General features: G+C 38.7%; 1 protein-coding gene and 1 pseudogene across 1 annotated transcript; one reads left to right on the top strand and one right to left on the bottom strand.

Moving 5' to 3' along the window:
• Window positions 1–1348: 1348 nt before the first annotated feature.
• On the bottom strand, window positions 1349–4833 carry LOC145003208 (kinesin-like protein KIN-10A). Its single transcript, XM_078962336.1, has 6 exons — window positions 4026–4833; window positions 3748–3903; window positions 3441–3548; window positions 3251–3361; window positions 1965–3173; window positions 1349–1769 (listed from the first exon to the last, which is right to left on the bottom strand). The coding sequence occupies exons 1-6, from the start codon at window positions 4647–4649 to the stop codon at window positions 1545–1547; spliced, it is 2433 nt and encodes an 810-aa protein (XP_078818462.1). The 5' UTR covers window positions 4650–4833; the 3' UTR covers window positions 1349–1544.
• Window positions 4834–16059: 11226 nt separating this feature from the next.
• Window positions 16060–16428, top strand: LOC145002761 (putative mitochondrial protein AtMg00860 pseudogene; annotated as a pseudogene).
• The last annotated feature ends 1536 nt before the right edge of the window (window positions 16429–17964 follow it).

Genomic DNA, 17964 nt, shown 5'->3' with positions numbered 1-17964 from the left:
GCAATGCAGTCGCTTGATCAGGTGCATTATTTTGGAACAGTTCCAAGGAGGTTGGATCGGTTGCTGAGAAGCTGAAAACGCAGCCTGAGGCGCTGTTGGTTGAGTGGGCCGGAACTGCATCTGGGCCGAGGGAGCAGGAAATTGAGCCGACATCTGATGTGGGAGCGGAAGCAAGCCAGCAGAACTGTTGGTTGGAGGCCCAGTTCGCAGCTGAGATGGTGCTGGTAAGGGATACCAGCCAAAACCCCAACCATGTGGAGCATGCGGCTGATTTCTGGGAGTGTAGGAATTACCACGACCACCACCACGGTTGTTTCTTCCGCCACGTCCATTTCGACCACCATTACGACCACCTCGAAAGTTGTTGCCACGAAAATCACGAGTATTGTGGTTATTGTTTGCATGTTCAACATTAAGAATTGTAGGAGATGAAGAGTTATCGTGATGAGTGCTTGTAACAGACCTGTTTTGAATTTGATTCATAGTTTGCTCTTCGAGAGCCAAGATGGATCGGGTTTCCAGCAACGTAGGAAATGGGGTGCGATGACGGAGGATGCTAGCAATATGATCAAAGCGAGGATTGAGACCATTAATAGCATAGTTTACCAGATTCTTTTCAGGGACAACAACTTCAGTATTCTGCAGCAGATCAACAAGATTCTTTATCCGGGTACAGTAAGCATTGATCGTGGAATCGCCTTGCGTGATATCGCCTTGCGTGATATTACGTAGTTCTTGATCAAGTTGCATTGCTCTTGCATCTTTGTTGTCACGAAATAGATTTTCCAAAGAGTCCCATAAGTCAAACGCACTCTGCTTCTTCTTGTGTACAGATTGAGTCAAGCTTTGAGTGATTGTACCAAAGATCCACATTTTAACAAGAGCATCAACATGATCCCACTCTTTCTTATCAGCAGCGATAATCTTATCATCCGGAGGACTGAGATGTTCGGCTACACCAAAAGCAATGCAGTGAGTTTCAAACGCGTCTCACCAAGCATCATAATTCATACGTTCAATATCAAGAGTGAACGGAATGTATGCTTTGATGTTCGTGATTCCATAGGGTTTATTAGAGGAGTGAGGAGTCGATGATGAAGAAGACGACACCATTGAATAGCCGTGCAGAAAGGGAGAACAGAATGAGAAGAGGAGCTGTCGTCAACACGAAGAAGATGTCGACGGCTAGGTTTAAGATCGACAGAAAAAAGTAGAGAAAATTGACTGCTCTGATACCATGTAATTTGGTAAGTTTTCCGGTAACCCTTCTCATTCATTGATAAAATATATATACAGAAAATACAATAAAGGGGCCACACATAATGGGCCAGAATAATATACACGGCTATACACAATAAAGATAAATAATGATTAGTAAATCGAGACCCACTAACAGTTTGAACAAAAAATATGCCACTATTTTCCCTGAACAAGAGAGTACACAGATTTATATACTCGCAACGGCTATTAACATGACTAGCAAGAAAATTTTCACACTCACATAAATTACAAGAATGATGATTAATCAAACTAGAAAATAGCATTTAGAACTGTGGCGATGCGGGTAATTGAGGTGAGAAAGAATCGGAAGAAAGGGAACTGAATGGGAGCTTGTTTTCCAGGGAACTGAACGGAAGGTTGTTTTCCAATGAGATATGATTTGAATTCAGTTTCTTCGATGGTCTTAGGCAAGCTAAATGTTCCCCATTATTGCATGTTGGAAGTTTGTTTGCCAGCGCCCAAGTTTCCTCCTCCTTTTCCACTGGATCCTACATCAGCACTTAAAACTTCAGTTTTTTTCTTCTTCCACTAATAAAAACACTCTCTTTTCGACTTGATGAAAGGAAATGAGCATTTTACAGTTAAAAAAGTGGAGGAGATAAAAGTCCATTACGTAAGAAAGAAAGAAATAGTAATTAAGGTTCAGATCGATGATGAAAAGTAAAAACAGTAGAAGATGATACCTCAAGTGCAAGAAAGGAGAAAGCTTGATTATCGGCAGCAATATAGAATTGAATCAGCTTCCTTAAGTCAGCAACGGTTGCATCTTTTACAAGTCTTAAAGTTGTAATTACTTTGTCATCCTCCTCCCACTTCACAACCACTTCCACCACATCACCCGTATCCTTTAAACTCACAGGGCTGCAGTTCTCCTTTGAATCAAAGAGACCTCTCTTGTTGGTGGTAGAAAATGGAGAAATCTCTGTGTAGTTCCCACAAAGTGGAAATATATTTTGGATACGTAAATGCCTAGATGAGGTTGTATCTTCACCACCAGACTCAGAATCAATATCAAAATTGAAAGCCCGAATCTTTTCCTCAATAACTTCTTTCTGCACTTCCTCTTCCTCTCTCTCTTCTTCATCCTCCTCAAAAACAGTGCTCAAAAATGGTTTTATTGTTGAGTCCTCGACATAAACATATTCTTCATTATTAGTATTCTCCATAAAGATGGCTTGTATGCTAGAGGTATTAGTAGTTTTATGGACATGGACATGCTCCATATCAAATGATTTATCCAAATCCATGGATTTCTCCATCCCTGGATCCTCATCGGCATGCATGTCCAGCAGCCTTTTTGTAAAACTGCTTCCTTGTATTTCTGTGGACGATGAAAAGTTCATATTCTTATCATCTTTTTTATTGTCTCTGGAACGAGTCAACTCAGACTCGATCTCCTCCAAGCGATGTCTCAGCATCTCAAGCTCTTCCTGTTGTTGAAATATCTTCTCTTCCATCTTCCTCCTCTCCATTTCAACAACCCTGTCAGCCATTTTTTGACATTCTTCTATCTTCTTCTCCAACTCACTCCTCAACATGTGTGTTCGCTCCTTTATAACCTCCTCCTCAGCCTTCTTCTCTTCTGCCTCTGAAAGTTTAGCCCTCAGAGCTGCAATCTCTTCTTCTTTTTTCATGAGCTGTTTGTGAGCTTCAATCTTTTCCTTCTCTTGAGCCTTATTCTCCATTTGCAGCTTGTGAATAAACTGATCCATGGCTGCAATCACAACCGTTGAAGAATCTTCTGTCTTGATTGGTGTATGAAGCCCCCCCCGAACAATGCATTTGGCTTTTGCACCATATTCCAATGTTGATATAGTCTTGTGGATTTCCTTGGGATCTGGACTAGCACATAATATCATAAGAATCTTGGACTTGTCATCTTCAAAGGAGTCCTATTGAAATCATCATATCACATATATATCTATATACATAGCTAGCAGCGTATGTAAAGTGTTTAACATTTATTTACCTGCAAAAGCATGGTTAGCTTGCTATCTCTGAAAGGTACATGAGAATCACCATTGGCAATAGACTCTACCACTCTCTTCAATGCTGTATTACCCTGATTAATCTTTGCTGTCTGCTAGCAATGCAAGCAAGATGAATCAATTTTTTGGTGGTTTCATAATTTAGTCAAGAAAGTAAAGTTAGAAAATTACCTGCATTTTGGCTTCAAATCCAGTTTGACCAGCTTGTTCTATATTTTCGGACCCAGCCATGTCAACAAGCATCAGCCTCCCCCCCACAGTTGGGACATCAAGAATTATCTGCACCCACACACACAAAAGAAAATTTACTTCAACCAATCAAATTTCATAAGCAATATATATATATATATATATATATATATATATATATATATATATATATATATATATATATATATATATATATATATATATATATATATATATATATATATATATATAGAGAGAGAGAGAGAGAGAGAGAGAGAGAGAGTCGAACCATGCAGTGACTCCTGGAGCTTCTTTCATTGCAAAATGTGCTTTTAATAATTCTACGTTTCTCAACCTTTTGGATCTCTTTCGATATCTTTCCTGCTTCAGTCCCAGAGATGAAAGTCGCATTCTTTGCCTTCTTCCCCATAACTTCCAGTTTTACCTGGATTTTTTTTAAGAATGTTGTCTCAGACGAAAAAAATGACAACCTACATGATGACTCAACTCTGAATTGGTCAACATCATTAATTTTACAAGTAAAGAGTGTTGAATTTTTGCGCAAACCTTGGAAGCATTTCCTTTGGACCAGCCAATGCTGAATCCACCGTTATTATTGGTAGACAAGAGATCATAAATCTCCTCATTGTAAATCTCCAGAACGCTAACTTGAACAAATGTACAAACTCCCACCTTCTGTTCATCAATCTGCTCATCTCCCAAAATATCCCTCAAAGACTTGTACACAATCCCCTGTTGTTTAGCGCACCCAAACATAGTGTGACTCTTTCCTGAACCGGTGGGCCCGTACATCATGATGGTACATTTGTCTCCTAATTTCACACCATTAATTCTGGGTTGAACAAACTTCTTATAAAACCCTTCAAGATTCTGATCTTCACTTAACGAAGCGCCATCAAGTGTGAAATCACGATATCCGACTTCAGTTCTTACCCTAACAGAATGGCCGTCAGAGTTAACCTTCAGAATCGAAATAGGTTTATCTTTCCGATCAGGATAGTCTCTGATCCGGCCGATAACTTCAACGGGGTGATCCACATGTTGATGAGCTTCTTTAACGCCAGAAGTAGGGTTTGATGAGGGTTTTGTGGGGTTAAAATTGAGTCGATGTTTCGACTGGGGAGTTCTTATGTGGGTTTGGTTTGATTTAGAAGAAGGCGTGGGAGCCATTGGAGATGAGTGTCCACAAACTCAAGATTTTATTGAGAAAGAAAACAGAGAGGGGAAGAAGAAGATGATTGCCTCGTAGAGAAAGAGATGGGATGGCTAATGGCTATTGACGGAAGGTTGACGGCAAAAGAAAAGGGTGGTGTGATTCTGTTCAAGATTGAAAATTGAAATGTAGCCGTTACAAACTTTATAAAATCTGAATCCAAATAGATAGGTTTCATCTTTTTCATTTTCAAACCCAGGTATTATGTCAAAAATAATGAAATAAAAGCGCTTAAATCGTCGTCAGTTGTCAATGAGATTTCAGCGACCCGACTAAAATATAAGATAACAAAAAACAAAAAAAAAATGATAAATTTCAATAATCATATTTTCTAATTTTCTAATGTGTGTTCTAAAAACACACATAAGAACTATTAATTATAGAAAATATTACTATAATTAAATGTGAAGTGTATTAATTATTAAAAATATTTTACTATAATTAATGAATATCACATTTAATTTATAATAATATTCCCCCTAATTAATAGTTCAATTAATGTTTTTTATGTGTGTTTTTAGGTACATGTTAGAAAATCTTTTTTTTTTACAAAATTTAATCAAAAGATTAAATTTTCTTTTCAAAAAAAAAAAAATACACCAAAATTAACAGACTTTGAAATTTTATACAGAAATATAACCGGGATCTCAAAATGTTAATTTTTCTTTAACAAGATTGCAAAAATGGTACATGTTACCTGAAATTGTCACTTTAGTCTAAATAAGTTTGGACTAGCACCACGTGTTAAAAATTTCATTTTGTTGTCAGTTTGGTTTAATTTTATTTTAACATTTTTATAATGATGATTTTGCTATTGATATTTTGTTTTTCAGTTTTTTTATTATAAAAATTAGAAATCTCTCTCTCTCTCTCTCTCTCTCTCTCATTAAAACCATTAGATGAAGATGATTTCTCTATTTTCAATTTGGTATTAGTCTCTCTTATTGAAACCATTAGATGAAGTGGATTTCTCTGGTCTTTCAATGCTTCATATTGGTACTAGCATCTTGCAACAAAAATGAACTTATCTTAAGTTAAAAACATCTGAACTCACTGTGGAATCCTCAGGGACACAGTCTAACGGTCAATGATTGTTTGCATCAGACACATTCTAGTTAAGAGATAGAAAATATAAAAGGGAGGTTTTTGAATTAACTAAAAAAAACTAAAATTTACAATGATATTAAATTAAATGAAAATCAATAATAAAAATGATTTCATTTCTGTTGCGACTTTCCTAATCATACAATTAGTTCAGATCTGATTATTTGAAAAACATTCTATCTAAGCTATTACTGAAAAAAATTAACATGCTCTAGTATAATCTCTTTTACCTAAATTAGTTAACCAAAACAAGTTTTTTGAACTAACCCTAACTTCTTCCTGTTTAATTGAACAAACTCTTAATTAAATCAGAAAAATTGCATTAAGTTCTATTTAAAATTCTAAGCAATACCCAATACTCCTTAGAAGCTCGAAAGCGTAAAGATATGATTTTTACAATTTATATCAGAGTTAAATCTCAACACGGAATCAATTTGATACTTGTTACTTATTACCAGTTGATAAGAACAATTACAAATTATATTAACTGCTTAACTGGAATGATAAAAACCCTAGCTAGGTGACCAGACTAACAAGAATTAAAAATCAAATGTTCATTAAGTTCAAAATGGAAAAGTCTAGATAGAAACACAAAACAAAAACCAGATCTGAAAACTAATCACATGAAAAGTACTAGTCTATGCGGAACTAAAAACTATAATTTAGCCATACATGACTAAAAACGAAACTAAAATAGTAGAAAGAAACTTTATTGATAAATATAGATAAACTAAATGTGTGACATGATTCATATCTTTAGATCTTCAAAAATCGGTGAAAGGTATCAAAAATCGCCTTCAGAAGGGTATTCTACCGTCTGGAATTGGCTAACCTCAGAATATGATAATGAGGGTTGTATTTATATGCGATACAGTAAAATATGAAGAAAGAAACCAAAAATATGTGATCGTAGGTTGGTTATATGTGATCCCATATTTTCCAATTTTTTCCAGATTTTCCCCTAAGTGATGCAGGATGCTATTTTCGACATTTCTAGAACTTCGGGACAAGAATGCTATCACAGAAGTGAAAAATGCGATTGCATATTTTGGTTTTTTTCTTCAGATGACTTATTTTGACCCTGGGAAACTTCATGGCAAAAATACGATCGCAGAAAAAAAAATGCGATCACATTTTGGCCTATATGATCACATTTTTGTTCTTTTTCACAAACATGAAGTCGTCTGAAAGTTTTTCTAGCTTTCGGAACGTTTTGAATCTCATCGATCATAATTAGGAGTCATGATATATGGTTAAAATACTGACAAAGGGTTAAAGCTACCAAAAACATACTTTAGGATTCAGATTGTAGGAATTTATCTTCATATGATCAATTCGATCGAATGTTTCTTTACCAAAACATCCTCCACACATTCCTCAATATCCTCCTTTAGTTTCTACTCCATTATGCTCCAAATATGCATCCAACTGCTCCGAAAGTACTGCTCCACTCAAACTATCTGAAAATGACACAAAAATGCTAGCAGTACAAGAATTCTGATAAAAGATATGAGCTGAACATTATTTAAACAAATTCCATGAAAATGTACAAAATGTGATGTTAAATGATAATAAAAACTACCCTAAAAGATGCATAAAGTGATTATATGTATGATTGGCTATTGGCTGATTATATGTATGCTTATATGTCTGATTGGCTATTGGCTAATTATGTGTATGCTTATATTTTATGTATATGTCGACATGGTTTATGTGTGGTTTGGTTAAGGCGTACCAGTGTAAACTGAAGTCCAAGTGACCCAGGGTGTCCCGGATATACTGCAGGCCCTAGAGACATACCAGTCAGGCTAAAGGCCCGGAGAAAGTTCCAGATAGGCTGAAGGCCTGGTGAGGTGTACTAGTCATGCTGAAGGTTTTGTAAGTGTACCAAATATATTGTAGGCCGGTATACATGTTCTCTGTATTATGCTTATATTATGCATTGGTATTTTGAGGGAACTCACTAAGCATTGGCTTACATTTTGGGTTATGTTTCAGGTATTTCAGAGGACTACAAAAAGGCGAAGGCGTGACCATCCACATCCTCATGTTTTGGGCTTATGAATTTTGGAACTCTGATGTTGAAATTCTTTTGAAACTATGTCTGTAAACAATTTGTGGAATTGGTTGGTTTTAAAAAGTTTAAACTTTTCATGATTTTTATGAGTGTTACAAGTTGGTATCAGAGCCTTGGGTTGAGTGAATTAGAGAAACAATCATGTGAATATAGTCTCAAACTAAGGAAAAAGATTTTAAAATTGATTTTCAAAAGTGTTTTCATAATAATCAAGGAGGATACGATGTGTACGATCAGTAGGAGCTAGTAAGTAGACCCTAAATTACCACAATGTTATTTGATTTTGTGATATGTTAGGACAACATGTTAGCGATATGCTAGGGATCTTCAAGAATTACATGATATAATTTCCTGATTATATGATGCCAGATAGCATAGGGTTCCTCTTAATATGAAATTGACATCATTACTGTAGTTTCTTAGTGTATGCATTAGGAATATACATAACTAAGATTCTATAGCCTGAGAATGTTTGGTTTGGCTTTATTTCCTGTTCTTGGTTGATGAAGAGCTTAAGGTAGGATCATATATTCGACTGTCTAAGGGTCCAGTGTTATGTATGATTAGTATACACGAGTGTGCACGGTTGGTGGAAGTTTAATGGATGAGTTGTGTGGGGTCAGCTGACCAGTTTTGAGATGTTTAGCCTTCCTCTAAGGTGTGAGGATTGAGTATATGCGTATGCTAGTATTTATTGTTAGGTTTGTTATGATGACCCTTAAGATAAATATGGGTGGGTGTGGAAGGTAGTAAGGGCTTGTACTACTGAAATCATAGGATCCGTATGCGTAACAGGGAAGACACAACCCCTAGGGCTTTATTGGCTGTTGGTTCCCCTATTATGATATGTGTGTTATATAATATCTACCTGGTTTATTTGCAGTATGGTTACGATGAGACGATTTGAGGCTGGATCTGAATCGGGATCGGGAGCTGGCAGTAAAGGTGGGCCAGCTGTGTCCAAGGATAGGATTATGGAGATTCTTTAGGAGGAGGTTGTTGCTCACTTTCAAGCATAGTTTCCAGAGTGTAACATCCCGAGTCCAAGTATACCTTGAAACCCTTGATCTTTTGAGTAGTTGTCCATTTTAGCCCTTTATTGAGAAAAGGTGGTAAATGAGTACGCGGGGCGTACGCGAGTGTACACTCAACGTACTTATATGCGTGCATTTTTTGCGGAAGCCACCTAGTACACTAGGTGTACTAGGCCTAGAGTGAAAACCCTAATTTAGGGCGAGTCCCCTATATGAAGGATATGATGACCTCATTCCTGGCTACTATTTCGTTCTTGAACTTGTGAGTGCATTTGAGAGCCTTTGAGAGTCTTTGTGTGTTCTTGAAGTGAAGGAGAAGCTTTTGAGAAGAAGGAGTGAGAGTCCAGGCCCTTGGATCTGATCATATATGTGTTGGGAGCTTCACATAGAGGTATAAAGCTTCAAGCTTTCTTACTATTTTCATTTGTGCATCATAGTAGAGTATTTCAGGGTTTTTGTCCCAAAAATTGGAGACTTTATGAGATATTGAGCTCTAAAGACTTTGATCAGTCCCCTTTGAGTGTATTTAGTGGTGTAATGTCATAAAAATCCAATACTGGACGTTGGAATCAAGCCATGCATGAGTTATGAGCTTTTTGAGATAAGAGAGTGAGTGTTTTGTGTGCTTGTGACCAGATCAGCCATGCAAAGGCTTAAAGTCACTGGCTTTATGGAGTAAGAGCTATTAGGGAGTCCAGATCTGTGAGATGAGCCAATGTCTTAATTGATTAAGACCAATTGGGTGATAAGAGTGAAATTGGGACGTACGTTGGGCGTAATCCCAGTACGCGCAGCGTAGGGGTCGAGCACCCCTGATGCTTGCATGGCAGCTGATTACACCCAGTGTAGAGAGTTGGTACGCACAACGTACTCCCTATCGTTGATTTTTTGGTTGGCTTTTAGGGTTTGGTCAATTTGTGGACTATTAAGCCCATGGAGGGGTAAAATGGTCTTTTACCCTTTTGTGAGTTATAGAAGAGTTAGTATAGCTTCATGACAGCCGTTATTAATTAGGGATAATTATCATATGTGTTAGGCGGAGGCTAGATAGGTGATTTGAGTTCTAGATTATCCGATTTCTTACGAGGTGAGTCTTCTCACTATACTTTACCTAGAGTGGTAATCTTTGTGTGACCGGAGGGTCTTAGATGCTTATTGAGTTATGTGATATTATGTATTTTTCCTGTGTAATATATATGTTATATTTTGTGTTTAATGAGATCAGACCGGAGGGTCCAACCCGAGTAGTGGGATCGGAGGGTTCCCACTGAGATAGGACGGAAGGGTCTCACCGAGACACATTGACCGGAGAGTCTTACGGAGTTATAGCCTCAGGTGGCTAATGAGTTGTGTGTGATATTTTGGGGAACTCACTAAGCTTCGTGCTTACCATGTTATGTGTTATGTGTTTTTGGTATTTCCGAGGATCGTAGGAAGGCACCGACTTGATTGTACACAATGGATGATGGTCCCCACCCATATGCAAAACGGGTGGAGGGTATGTATTAACTACTGCAAACTCAATGCAAGCATAAGAAAATATCAGTTTCCATTGCCTTTCATTGACCAAATGCTAGAAAGGTTGGCCGGGAAATCTCACTATTATTGTCTAGACGGGTATTTCGGTTTTCACCAAATCCCACTAGCACTGGAAGACCAAGAAAAGACAACCTTCACATGTCGATTTGGCACTTTTGCATATCGGAGAATGTCATTTGGATTGTGTAATGCCCCGGACACTTTCCAATGTTGTATGGTTAGTATCTTTTCGGAATATGTTGAAAACATAATTGAAGTTTTTATAGATGGCTTTATGGTATATGGAAATTCATTTCAAGAATGTATAACCAATCTCACCAGAATTTTGAAAATATGCATTGAAACGAATTTGGCTCTAAATTTTGAAAAATGTCATTTTATGGTGAGTTAATGTCTTATTTTGGGTCACATTATGTCAAAGAAGGGAATAGAGGTTGATAAGGATAAAATTGATGTTATTCAAAGCTTACCTTACCCGAATTGTGTTCGGGAAGTTCGTTCGTTTTTAGGTCATGTCGGATTCTACTGAAGGTTTATCAAGGATTTTTCCAAGATAGCAAGACCAATGTGCCAAATCTTGCAAAAGGATGTTGATTTATAGTTTAACGAGGCGTTCAAAGAAGCTCTTGACATGATCAAAGAGTTGCTTACATTCTCTCCTATCATGCAAGCACCAAATTGGGATCTCCTCTTTGAGATCATGTGTGATGCAAGCAACTATGCTATAGGTGCCGTTTTGAGTAAAAAGAATGGAAGAGACTCCCATGTGATGTGCTATGCATCGAGGACACTAGACAACACTCAAAGAAACTACTCTACCATGAAGAAGGAGCTATTAGCCAGAATGTTCGCTTTGGAGAAGTTTAAGCAATACCTACTTGGTACCAAAGTTATTGTGTACTTGGATCATGCGTCCCTCAAGTATTTGATGACGAAGAAAGATGCAAAGTCAAGACTCATCTAGTGGATCTTACTATTGCAAGAATTTGATTTGGAGATTTGGGACAAGAGCGGATGTGAAAACCTTGTTGCGAATCATCTAACCACTTCTGGATGAACATCTCTTTTCCCTTACTCAATCTACTCCTTGGTATGTCGATATCGTTAACTTTTTGGTCATAAAAAGGTATCCCGACACATTCGCACGTGATCAAAAAGATAAATTAAAAAATGATGCAAAATATTATGTGTGAGATGAGCCTTATTTGTGCAAACATTGTCCCAATCAAATTATTAGGCGATGTGTACCCCAAAAAGAACATCAATATGTTTTGCAATTTTGCCATGAATTTGGTTGTGGGTGACACTTCAGACCTAACCAAACTTTGGGAAAGGTTCTTAAGTGTGGACTATTTTGGCCAACCACGTCACACGATTGTTATTTGTTTTGTAAAAGTTGTGAACGTTGCTAAAGGACAGGGAACATTTCACATAAGAACCAAAGGCCACGAAATCCAATAGTTGTTTGTGAAGTTTTTGACATATGGGGGATTGATTTTATGGGTCCATTTTCTGTCTCATTTGGCAACATTTACATTTTGCTCACGGTTGACTATGTCTCAAAATGGGTTGAAGCCAAAGCCACAAGATCAGATGATACCAAAACGGTTAACACGTTTTCAAAATCTAATATCTTTGTGAAATTTGGTGTGCATAGGGCTTTGATTTGTGATTGAGGGACACATTTTTGTAACAAAATGATGGAGGTTTTATTAAGGAAGTATAATGCGACCCACCGTGTCTCTACCGCGTACCACCCTCAAATGAATGGTCAAGCGGAGGTTTCGAATCGAAAAGTGAAGCGTATCCTTGAGAAGATGTTCAACCCAATAAGACATGATTGGAGTTTAAGGCTTGATGATACCATGTGGGCCTATCAAACCACTTACAAAACCCAGATAGACATGTCTCCATTTAGGTTGGTCTTTGGAAAACCATGTCATCTTCTCGTAGAATTGGAGCACCGCGGATTTTGGGCTGTCAAGCAATGCAATTTCAACATTGATGAAGCGGGAAGACATATTAAACTTCAACTTCTAGAGTTAGAGGAATTGAGGAATGACTTTTATGAAAACTCAAGAATTTACAAGGAGAAAAATAAGCTTTTCCATGAAAAATCCATCACCCGGTAGCATTTTGAACCAGGACACAGGGTCTTACTTTATCATTCCTGCTTGAAGTTATTTCTCGGAAAATTGAGGTCAAGATGGATAAGTCCATTTATTGTGTTAAAAGTCTTTGAGCACGGAGCAGTTGAGATCCAAAGTGAAGATTTTGAGGTTAAACCCGGACACTTATGTAATCGTATTGGGGGTAAATATAGCCTGATCAACTATATTTATTCAAAATATGACCAACATGTGCTTGGGAGTGATCATGATGGGCAACAAATCTGAAACTTGTCAACCTAATACCCAAAGGATTGATGAACCAAACATAAACAATTAAAATACTATAGGAGCATTTTGGGATATCATATAACCGTTACACATACACTTTCTACATGCTTCTCACGCCTCCACGTTCGCACAGGCACCATGGCCAAAATTCCATAAGGCAGCCTTTACTACCAGGCCTTAGTGGCCAATGGATGGATTGAAGGAGAACCAAAAATGGTTCAAGAAGAAAATCCAGATTCGAGACCCGAAGAGTATATATAACTGGACTATGAGGATAATGAATATGAAGAGGAGTTAGATAAAGGAGAAGACATTAAGGAAACCCCTAGTGAACTCTACCCTTCGGGAATCATACCAGACTAGCAAACAGTGAAGGGGAGTACTATTGACCGTATACACTCTCTAGAGGAAGAAGTAGCCATCCTAAAGCAACAACTCTTTGCGGCTGAAGCTAGGGCAGTTCAAGAAGAGAAAAAGGAGGATGAGATCAATCGTGAGATGAGTGAATTGGCCGATCTTCTGGTGCATGACTTCGGAATTTGTGTATCACCACCCCTATCGGTAAGACTCTCTCTCTTTTCATGTACTATTGTATGTAGGACCGACTCGATGATTAAGTGACTACACTACTCATAGAGTCATGATGCTGAAATATTTTATTTTCTCTATGTACTGTACGCCTTACAAAGGCAAATTTTCATGCATTGTACTACAAAGTTTATCATTAACGAAATGGTTCTATGTTTTATTTATGATGTTGTTATCGGCTAGGTTTTCTATTTTCCATATTTCATGATATTGTATGAGTTCATTTATATGCATAACCGAAACATCGAAACCACTATATGTCGAGGTAACTCGAAACCACAGATTGTTATGTACTTACCATCTTTCTGTTTCATGACAGAAGATCCCTCAAAGACCGGTATACATAAACAATAACACGGCACCACCACCACCACCACCTCTGCCAAAGGTAAACTCTGCTACATTCCAGGTAGTAGTATCGGTTGCGGTCACCACAAGATTGGCTCATATTCATAATGGAAACAATGGTGGCAGAAATAGTCAAGGAATGGGAAGCTCCAACCACGGAATGAATCAAGGGACTATGAAAGCTTGGACTTACAAAGAATTCTCTAATGCAAAACCTTGAACATTCAATGGAACCGGCGGCGTGATAGCCTTGAAGCGCTCGATTGAAAAGACTGAGTCTGTCTTTGAAATCTGTGAATGTTTGGAAGAAAGCAAGGTGACATTCGTAGTCTGCACATTTGTTGATCAAGCCTTATCCTGGTGGAATGGTCATGTGAAAGCCTTGAATTTGCCGGTCGCAAATGCTATGCCGTGGGAAGAACTTAAGGAGACGTTGATGGCAAAGTACTGTCCTTGTGGGGAAGTATAGAAACTAGAACAAGAGTTATGGAACCTCACAATGAAAAACTCAGACATCGAGGCTTACATTTCCAGATTCAATGAGTTAGCACTTTTGTGCCTAGGTATGATCATTTCAGAGGGAAGGAAGATCGAACAATTCATTTGGGGGTTAACGACTCTAATTCAAGGAAACATGACCACCTCAAACCCTGAGACTTTTGACAGTGCAAAATGGCTAGCTCGGAAGCTTTATGATCACATCAATAAGAAAGGCACCAAAACTATTGAGACTGAGGCCAAGAAGGAAGCGAATAACAAGAAGAATAGGGAAATAAACAAAAGGGGCGACAGAACCAAGAATCCTCTAAAAATACAACAAACCGCAGCAGTCCACACTGCTACCGCTCGACTTGCACCAGCACCAGCTGCTCCAGCCTCATTGGCGCAAACTACTACAAAGCCTTACACAGGAACCTTACCAAATTTAACAAATACAACTACCACCAAAATGACGAGTGCGAAGAAATGCAATGTACCAATTGCAACCACAAGGGGCACATCACCTGGTACTGCAGATGTCAACCCTAACGGAACCAACAGCCCAACAACAACAACAACTACAACGCTGGGTCCAGTCGTACTTGTCACGAATGTGGAGGAACTGGCCATTTTAGGCAAGACTACCCCAAATCCAACACTCAGGGTGCAGGAGGATCAGACAAGATCCTAACTTTGGGACAAGGGGGTGGTTGAAGATCCAACAATTGTCACTGGTACGTTTCCCCTCAACAACACTTACGCCTGCATTTATTCAATAGTGAGGCTGAGCGGAGTTTCGTTAGTCATGAATTCAAACACCTACTAAATCAACAACCCCCAAAGCTAAGAAAAGCCTTCACGGTGGAGATGACCAATGGGAAAACTGAAACAACCAAAGATGTTTACGTAGGATGCACGTTAACATTAAACAACCACTCATTTCAAATAGATTTGATGCCAGTTAATAGTAGGAGTTTTGATGTGATAGTCGGCATAGATTAGTTAAGCGCTCGCCATGATAATATTATGTGCCACAAGAAGGTTGTTTGCCTTCACCTCCCCAACAACGAAATCCTAACAATCTACAGTGATAAACCTAGTGCCAATCTCTATCTTATCTCGTGCATGAAGGCACAAAAGTGTCTGCAAAAGAAAAATTATGCCTTCCTCGCCCATGTTGTGGATAAAACAAAAGAGGACATAAACATGAAAGATATCCCAGTGGCATGTGACTTTCCGAACCGATTTCCCGAAGACCTTTCGGGAATACCCCCAGAAAGATAGGTTGAATTTCGAATTGATCTAATACCGAGGGCCACCCTAATTGCCAAATCATCCTACAGGTTAGATCCCACTGAAATGCAGGAGTTATTGAGTGAATTAAGCAAACTTCTGGAGAAGGGATGTATAAGGCTGAGTTTGTCACCCTGGGGCGCTCCGGTCTTGTTTGTCAAAAAGAAGGACGGATCCTTCAGAATGTGCATCGACTATTGGGAGTTGAACAAGCCTACTATCAAGAACCGATACCACTCCCTCGGATTGATGATCTATTCGACCAACTTCAAGGAGCTAGTTACTTTTCCAAAATAGATCTAAGGTTCGAATATCATCAGCTGCGAGTCTGGGAAGAAGATATTCCCAAAACTGCTTTTCAAACTCGATATGGTCACTATGAATTCGTTGTTATGCCCTTCGGCCTGACGAATTCTCCCGTAACATTTATGGACCTCATGAACCAAGTTTACCACACATTCCTAGACAAATTTGTAATTGTTTTCATTGATGCAAAACTCTCTAAATGCAAGTTCTGGAGACATTGAGGGCAGAGAAGCTATTTGCAAAACTCTCCAAATGCGAGTTCTGGATTCAAAATGTAAATTTCATGGGTCATGTAGTCAATGAGGAAGGAATTCATGTGGATCCTTCCAAGATCAAAGCTATTGAAGGCTGGGCAATTCTGAAATCGCCAACAGAGATCAGACAATTCTTGGGTCTTGCTAGTTATTATAGAAGGTTCATTCAGAATTTCTCCAAAATTGCCAAGCCCTTCACCACTCTAACCCAACAAGGCGTACCCTTCAACTGGACTGGCAAACAAGAAGCTGATTTTCAAACCCTGAAACGAGCCCTTTGTAGTGCTCCAATTTTATCTTTGCCAGACAATTGAAGACACACGAAGTAAACTATACCACCCATGATCTTGAGCTGGGAGCAATGGTCTTCGCCTTAAAAATTTGGAGGCACTACCTGTATGGTACTAAGTGCACCATCTTTATAGACCATAAAAGGCTCCAACATATTTTGAACCAAAAAGAGCTGAACACGCAATAGCGACGATGGGCAAGCTGCCGAATGACTATGAATGCGAGATCAAGTACCATTTAGGAAAGGCTAACGTGGTGGCCGATGCCTTAAGCATAAAAGAATACTCGGGTTGCTGTTTGAAAACACTAACAATAACCATCTACTCCCACCTAACTTTACAATTCAAAGAAGCTTAATTGGAGGCATTGAAGCTAGAAAATTTCGTGAATGAAGTATTGCATGGAATGGACAAAAATCTTGAAGTCAAAGAAGACGGAGCTTACTATTTCATGAATCGAATCTGGATTCCAAAATTTGGAGGATTCAGAGACGTGACCATGAACGAAGCTCCTAATACACGATACTCAGTCCATATAGGATCGGATAAGATGTACCTGGATATCAAACAACATTATTGGTGGCCAAACATGAAAGCAAAAATTGCTACCTACGTGAGCAAGTGCTTGACTTATGCAAAGGTAAATGTGGAAAACCAGAAGCCCTTGGGATTGTTACAAAAGCCAGTGATACCCGAGTGGAAATGGGAAAGGATTACCATGGATTTCATAACCAAATTACCGAAGACAACAGAAGGACTGGATGCTATCTGGGTGATTGTCGGTTAACCAAATCCGCCCATTTCCTACCAATAAAAGAGTCATACAAGATGGAAAGGTTAACACGAATCAACATAATAAAGTGGTAAGGCTGCATGGGGTGCCTATATCCATTATCTCTAATCGAGATAGTAGATTCACTTCTCGATTCTGGTAGTCACTCCAGAAAGCATTGGGAACGCAACTGGATATGAGCACTGCCTACCACCCCCAGACTGACGGCCAAAGTGAGCGAACCATCCAAACGTCTGAAGACATGCTTCAAGTCTGTGTGATTGATTTTGGCAAGGCATGGGATACCAACTTGCCCTTAATCGAGTTTCCGTATAACAACAACTATCACACAAGCATTAAGGTTGCTCCTTTTGAAGCCTTGTTTGGCCGGAAATGCAGATCACCTCTTTGATGGGCCGAGGTGGGAGACACTCAGATGGCAAGATGCCAAACACCAAACAACACTCTTGTAGGACCTGAGATCATTAGAGAAACAAATGAGAAGATATTCCAGATCAAGGCACGACTGCAAGCATCACAAGACCGACAAAAGAGCTATGTAGATAGAATAGGAAAACCAATCAAATTTCAAGAAGGAGATCGGGTTCTATTAATAGTCTCTCCCTGGAAAGGGACGGTGCGGTTTGGGAAGTGGGGAAAACTAAATCCACGATACATCAGACCATTCGAGATTCTTGCCCGGATCGGTCTGGTAGCTTATAAACTGTAGCTACCCGCCGAGCTCAGCAACATACACCATGTGTTCCATGTGTTTAATCTGAAAAGTG

This window comes from Lactuca saligna, chromosome 6 (assembly GCF_052625555.1).
Source record: "Lactuca saligna cultivar CGN05327 chromosome 6, ASM5262555v1, whole genome shotgun sequence".
Lineage (NCBI taxonomy): Eukaryota > Viridiplantae > Streptophyta > Magnoliopsida > Asterales > Asteraceae > Lactuca > Lactuca saligna.
The sequence above is the reverse complement of the archived record's forward strand: the minus strand, read 5'-3'. Positions and strand labels throughout refer to the sequence as shown.

Coding starts and splice junctions, on each gene's coding strand:
- LOC145003208 (XM_078962336.1), bottom strand. CDS start 4,649: ATGGCTCCCACGCCTTCTTCTAAATCAAACCAAACCCACATAAGAACT. Junction 3,362..3,440: donor GATTTGAAGCCAAAATGCAG/GTAATTTTCTAA, acceptor CATTGCTAGCAG/ACAGCAAAGATTAATCAGGG. Junction 1,770..1,964: donor TCTCCTTTCTTGCACTTGAG/GTATCATCTTCT, acceptor GTGCTGATGTAG/GATCCAGTGGAAAAGGAGGA.